This window comes from Alexandromys fortis, unplaced genomic scaffold (assembly GCF_014885135.2).
Source record: "Alexandromys fortis isolate MF-2015 unplaced genomic scaffold, M_Fortis_MF-2015_v1.1 scaffold_262, whole genome shotgun sequence".
Lineage (NCBI taxonomy): Eukaryota > Metazoa > Chordata > Mammalia > Rodentia > Cricetidae > Alexandromys > Alexandromys fortis.
The window spans coordinates 683,395-689,858 of record NW_026068147.1 but is presented as its reverse complement, the minus strand read 5'-3'; the positions used below and the strand labels follow the sequence as shown (position 1 = coordinate 689,858).

Below are 6,464 nucleotides of genomic sequence, written 5' to 3'. Positions count from 1 at the left end.
TCTTTTTTTTTTTAATATTTTATTTATTTATTATGTATACAATATTCTGTCTGCATATATGCCTACAGGCCAGAAGAGGGCACCAGACCTCATTACAGATGGATGTGAGCCACCATGTGGTTGCTGGGAATTGAACTCAGGACCTTTGGAAGAGCAGGCAATGCTCTTAACCACTGAGCCATCTCTCCAGCACTGGAACTAGCTCTTGTAGACCAGGCTGGTCTCGAACTCACAGAGATCCGCCTGCCTCTGCCTCCCAAGTGCTGGGATTAAAGGTATGTGCCACCACTTGGCTAAATTTTATTATTTTTAATTATGTGTATGTGTGCGTGCGTGTGTGTGTGTGCACGCGCACGCACAACTGTGAGTGCCTTTGAAGGTCAGAGATATTGGGTCCCCTACAGCTGGAGTTATAGACAGGTGTGAGCTGCCATGTGGGTGCTGGGAACTGAACCTGGATCAGTCAGTGCTCTTATTGGCTGAGCTACCTCTCCAGCCCCAATTTCTCAGTAAACCCCCTCCTTACCTATAAAAGAGAAACCAGGAAACCATAGCTAAGTAGCAGCTGTAACAGCTTTATTTCTGAATACAAAGCCTCTCCCTGGGCGAGGGGCTTGAGGTGGGGGCTCCAGCAGAGCGGACTGATGGCAAGGTCAGGCAGGAAAACAGCAGACAGAGGGGCAGCAGGTGAGGCAGGCAGGTCCTGACAGCTCACACAGGCTCCATCTGTAGCTCCTCTCCATCTGTGGGCTCTATCTGGTGGAAGGCGGCATGGGAGCCGATGACCACGAGGGTGGCTCCTGTAGGACTGTGGGTAGTTCAGGATGCATTCTCTCCCCTGGCTCCCAACCTCACCCTACCCAGACCCTTTACTCACCCAGGACCCAGAAGACAGCGGAGCCAGCACCTGCCAGCCAGAAGAAGGGGAAAGAGACGCCGCCAGCCAGGGCGTACTGATGCGCGGGGCTCACCTCTCGGCCTGGGGAAAGATGGCATTGGGCAGCTGTTCCCACCTGACCCCCCTCCATCAATCTAGTGTCACAAGCTCTGGAACCTTCTGTGTATTAAGACAGACTCCTCACATCAGAGCCTCCCATCCCTAGCCCGACCCTGATTCCCCAAAGCGACCTGCCCAGACCATAACCACCTTCCTCAGTTCCACCTCTCCTAAGCCCCAGGCCACGTCTCTTTCAGACTAGGCTAGCCTCATGTTCCGGCCTGGATACCAGTCTCAGGCTGGTGGCCCCATAGCCAGGTCTGACCTAAGGATTTTTGTCTTCTTTTTTATTTTTTAAAATTTTATTTATTATTTGAATTATGGGTGTGTGCCCTGTGTGGGCATATGTGCACAAGAGTTCAGGTGCCCGAGGAGGCCAGAAACTGGAGTTACAGGTGGCTATGAGACAGTCACCTTACTTGGGGGGTTGGGTGTTGGGAGCCAAACCTGGGTCCTTTGCAAGAACAGAATTCAATTTTAACCTCTGATCCATCTCTGCAAACCCTTATTCTGATTAAAAAAAAAAAAAAACCAAAACCAAAAAACCCTGAAGCCCAGCCTTGTTTTGAACTTGCAGCAATCTCTCTGCTTCAGCCTCCCAAACGCTGGGATTATAGGCATGGGCTAGAGCTTCTGGCTTTGAGGTTGTGTTCTTTGCTGTGTTTCACAGGAATTTGGTTTGTGGGGGCTGGAGAGACGACCCAGCAGTTAAGAGTACTTGCTACTCTTCCAGAGGGCCTGCCTTCTGGGTGCTTACAAAATTTTGTAAGACCACGGCAAGGTGGCACACTCCTTTAATCTTAGCACACAAGAAGCAAAGGGAGGGAGAATCTGTGAGTTGGAGACTAGCTTAGTCTACGTAGTGCGGTGCTGGCAGGCCAAGGCTACAAAATGAGACCCTATCTTAAAACTGTGTGTGTGTGTGTGTGTGTAATGTGTGTGTGTATGTGTAATGTGTGTGTGTGTTTTCAGACTCTCCTACACCTGGAAATTGTGTGTGCCTCAGTGAGGACCATTTGCCAAGGTCAAGTTCTCTCGTACTTCAGGCACTCCTCTGCCCCAGCCCTTTGTGCTGGTACCTAACTTGCTGGTCCCTGAAACACCTTGTCTTAGGTTTCCTTAGCAAATCCGGGATGTTCCCCTAGGGGGTCTTCCCTGACACATTTCTTCCCAGTGGTAGCTGGTACCAGTCTGGGGCCACTAGACCTACAGGGCTCAGTTTCCCCCTCTGAAAATACCCCACTATCTGTCGGGTTCTAGGACGAAGGCCTGGGAAGGCGGATCTAAGCCCGCATAAGGTCGCCACCTGGTGTCCAGTGTGGGTACCTGCAGCTGATGCTTTCCGCAGGGGTTTGGGAGGGATTGGGAGGATTGAGTCATTTTACCCGAGACAGAGGAGCCAGGGGTGTCGGAGGTCTCCCTGAGTTTGGGAAGCTGAGACTGGAGGGGAACACCTGGTAGGTGTGAGCCCTTAAGGACTAAGTGTAATGACTTTAGTGTACATCTCTGTGGGGCCGACTTTAGTCCCAATATTTGGAAGTTTGCATTCTGTGAGACCATGACCTCTAGACCTAGGGATCCATTTGGGCAGGGGATTTCTCACCAAAAAGCACAAGCTTAGACTGCAGCGTGCGCAGATAGAGAATGTAACAAGCTCCAAAGAAGACAGCCAGAGCCACCAGCAGCATTGGGGATGTTACCCTGGAAGAGCGTGGGGGACAGGAGTCAGCCATATGAGGCTGTGTCAGCTGGGTCCCTCTAGCCTTGGACATCACATACTGCATTCTGGTCGGGTGGATTCAGGAGTACAGACAGACCTGGTCCTTTAGTCACCAGGTGTGGCATAGGTATACTCGTGGGGGCGGGCCCTGATAACTATCGAGGGCGGGGCTGCAGAGGCACTCACACGCAGTAAAGGATGAGGCCCAGAAACACGAACACGTAGTTGCTTTGGTAATACTCCACATTGCGTGCCAGGCGCTGGCAAAGCTCGCCCAGGTTGCGGGGTCGAGAGAATCGCTGCTGGTCCACGAAGGTGCCCCAAGGCCGGATGGTCGCGCGGCGCCGCTCCAGCCACTCTCGGCCTGCGCCAGAGGGAATCAGCTTGGGCAGCAGGGTCCTGAAGGGTGGGGCAGATCAGCTGCAAGCAGGAACAAGGGCCCGGACCCCAGATCCCAGCACCCACAGTCCCAAGGATGACCTTAAACTCCTAGGGGAAAGGGTCCTGGGAGACGGTTAATACTCCTGAGTCCCTCCCAGCGGGGAGGGGCTGAGGAGACATCTCTGAAAAGGAAAGCTCTACGTCTGGGGGCCGGGACTCCAGCATCTCGGGTCTGGGGGTTACATCCTGCTCGCTCACGTAGCGCTCAGCCCTTCCACCTCCGCATCCTTCTGCTGGTCCTTCTGGGTCGCCATGTCTGCACTGCAGATTGTAGAACCGCTGTAAACAGCCCCGAGCCCCGCAGCACCTAGCCGGCCCCGCCCGAAACCGGACTCTCCGGACGTGGCAGGGCTAGGAGCCCTAGGGGGCGGTAGTTGCACCTCCGAGCATTGTGGGAGTTGTAGTCATTGCGGCGTCAAGAGGTCAGTCTATCTCGCAAGACACCTTGGGAGATGTATGCTGAGAGCGCGGCGGGAGCCTCTTGGCATTGTGGGAACTGTAGTTTCACAGAGTGCAGTGTGACAGATGGGCTGTCAGAATGGAGGATTTTATAGGAGTTTGAATAGCTGAAGCCGGGCGGTGGTGGCGCACGCCTTTAATCACAGCACTCGGGAGGCAGAGGCAGGCGGATCTCTGGGAGTTCGAGGCCAGCCTGGTCTACAAGAGCTAGTTCCAGGACAGGCACCAAAGCTACAGAGAAACCCTGTCTCGAAAAACAAAAAACAACAACAACAAAAAAATAGCTGAAACAACATTGACCGCAGCCTCAGATACTCTGATTAGTCAAGTCCGGGAACTCCATTTACTTTTCTTCCCTTAAAAAGATGACAATAGGGGGCTGGAGAGATGGCTCAGTGGTTAAGAGCATTGCCTGCTCTTCCAAAGGTCCTGAGTTCAATTCCCGGCAACCACATGGTGGCTCACAACCATCTGGAATGAGGTCTGGTGCCCTCTTCTGGCCTGCAGACATACACACAGACAGAATATTGTATACATAATACATAAATAAATAAATATTTAAAAAAAGATGACAATATATATGTATACATATATATTATGTATACATCCAGCTTGACCAAACATACTCGTGTATTAACTCATACACACAAAAATGTGATTTAAAAATAAGTCTTTTTTAAAAATGTGTTTATGTGTGTGTGCCACATGGGGGCAATGCCTGAGGAGACCCAAAAGAGTGTATTTCATCCCCTGGAACTGAAGTTACGGTTATGAGCCGTTCAAAACATGTGTGGGAATTGAACTCTAGTCGTCTGGAAGAGCAGCAAGCACAGTCTTAACTACTGAGCCATCTCTCCAAACTCTTTAATTTTTCTTTTAAAAAATATTTATTTTTTTTCAAGACAGGGCTTTTCTACATAGCCCTGGCTATCTTGGAACTCTGTATACCAGCTGGCCTTGAACTCATTCACTCATCTGTGCCTCTAAGTGCTCGGCGTGATACTACTACCTACCTTTTTCAATGATTTATTTTTATGTTCATCGGTGTTCTGCTTGTATATCTGTCTATGTGAGAGTGTCGGGTCCCTTAGAACTGGAGTTACAGACAGTTGTGAGTGGCCATGTGGGTGCTGGGAATTGAACCTAGGTTCTCTGGAAGAGCACTCAGTGCTCTTAACCTCTCCAGCTCCCCAGTGGATACTTCTTTTGCCTCTTGAGTTCCCAGAGCAAATGGCACTGGGAGGCCAGGAAGATATTAGCAGGAACCTGTTTATAATGCCTGCTTCAGGACTTCACGGAGACTCCTCCCCTTTTTGTGCTGTGTCTGTCTGTCTAAGCAGGTGTTCCTCCCTGGCACTAGATGAATGAAACAGAATCTGTGGGTGTCCAAAGGGCGGTCTTGGCTCATGCAACCCCTCTCAGGACCATTTTGTCCTGAGCTCACCAGAGGTCGCAGTGCACAGAGCTCCAACATTAACCTTAAACTCTTGATCCTCCCACCTCTGCCTTCCAATTGCTGAGATTACAGGTGTGCACCACTAGAAAATGGCCAGTTTTACTTTATTATTTATTTTTTGATTTTCCAAGACAAGGTTTCTCTATATAACAGTCCTAGCTGTCCTAGAACTTGCTCTGTAGACCAGGCTGGCCTCAAACTCACACAGAGATTTGCCTGCTCCTGTCCCCAAGTGTGGAATTAAAATCATGCACCGCCCCCACTTTGCAGCCTAGGAGAGTGTGACCTCAAACTTTTTTTCTTTCTTTTCTTTTCTTTTCTTTTCTTTTCTTTTCTTTTCAAGATAGGGTTTCTCTGTAGCTTTGGAGCCTGTCCTGGAACTCACTCTGTAAACCAGGCTGGCCTCGAACTCACAGAGGTCCACCTGTCTCTGCCTCCAGAGTGCTGGGATTATATTAAAGGCGTGCACCACCACCACCCAGCTGACCCAGAATTTTTGATCTTCTTGTCTCCAGTTCATGAATACTTATGTGTGCCCTATACCTGATTTATGTGGGGCTTGGACCAAACTCAGCTTTGGTAGCCAAGTAGTCTACCACGTGAGTCACACCCGGGCACTTGGTTATTTTAAAGGTTTCATATTATTTATCAATGGTGTGTGTATGTGTCTTATAGCATCTGTGAAGGTCAGAGAACAGCTTTCAGGCTAGCCTCAAACTCAGATCGTCCATCTAGCACCTCGGAAAACTGGGGCTGAAGGTATATGACACACACTCAGCATCAGCTGGTTGTCTTGTGTACTGGCACGTGCATACACTCACTCTTAAAACCCACAGCATCCTTGCCACCTAGATTCCTGCACGGAGAGGCTGACGGGCCAGGGCAGGCACGCCTAGCTGCTTAACACCGGGAAGAAGTTTGGCTGTCCAATCAGAATGGCTAGAATTAAAATGCTTGCTTCTGCCACCTAGTGGCAGGCATGTGGAATAGATTCCCCCCCCCCCACCCTCTGGGATGCAAAGACCCAGTCCATGCTTTGGAGATAGGTTCTGGAAGTTTTCATTAAAATTAAACAGCTGAAGAAGTAGGTGAGGTGGTACATGCTTGTAAACCTAACATTTGGGAAGCAGAGGTACGAGGATTGTAAATATGAGGCCAGTCTGGTCTACACAGCAAGACTGTATAAAAAATTAAATCCCTATAAACAATGCCTGACTCTGTGAAGCACACCTTTAATCTCATCATTTAGAAAGCAGAGAAAGGTAGTTCTCTGTGTTAGAGGCCAGCCTTGTCTAGAGAGCGAGTTCCAGGACAGCCAAGTCTACACAGAGAAACCCCGTCTTGAAAAAATAAACAACAAAAACCCACAAAACAAGAGGCCAGTGTGAGAT

The 6,464-nt window shown here is 49.8% G+C and overlaps 1 protein-coding gene across 1 annotated transcript; it reads right to left on the bottom strand.

Annotated features, from left to right (window-relative positions):
* Window positions 1-555: 555 nt before the first annotated feature.
* Window positions 556-3,524, bottom strand: Rabac1 (Rab acceptor 1). The gene is made up of 5 exons (XM_050127175.1): window positions 3,357-3,524; window positions 2,904-3,116; window positions 2,601-2,698; window positions 878-979; window positions 556-800 (listed from the first exon to the last, which is right to left on the bottom strand). The coding sequence occupies exons 1-5, from the start codon at window positions 3,410-3,412 to the stop codon at window positions 712-714; spliced, it is 558 nt and encodes a 185-aa protein (XP_049983132.1). The 5' UTR covers window positions 3,413-3,524; the 3' UTR covers window positions 556-711.
* Between the last annotated feature and the right edge of the window lie 2,940 nt (window positions 3,525-6,464).

What these genes read in the sequence shown, in the direction of transcription:
- Rabac1 (XM_050127175.1), bottom strand. Translation starts at nt 3,412, where the DNA reads ATGGCGACCCAGAAGGACCAGCAGAAGGATGCGGAGGTGGAAGGGCTG. An exon ending in GTGGAAGGGCTGAGCGCTAC is followed by an intron (nt 3,117 to 3,356) that starts GTGAGCGAGCAG and finishes CCCACCCTTCAG; the next exon opens with GACCCTGCTGCCCAAGCTGA. An exon ending in CGCTGTCTTCTGGGTCCTGG is followed by an intron (nt 801 to 877) that starts GTGAGTAAAGGG and finishes ACAGTCCTACAG; the next exon opens with GAGCCACCCTCGTGGTCATC.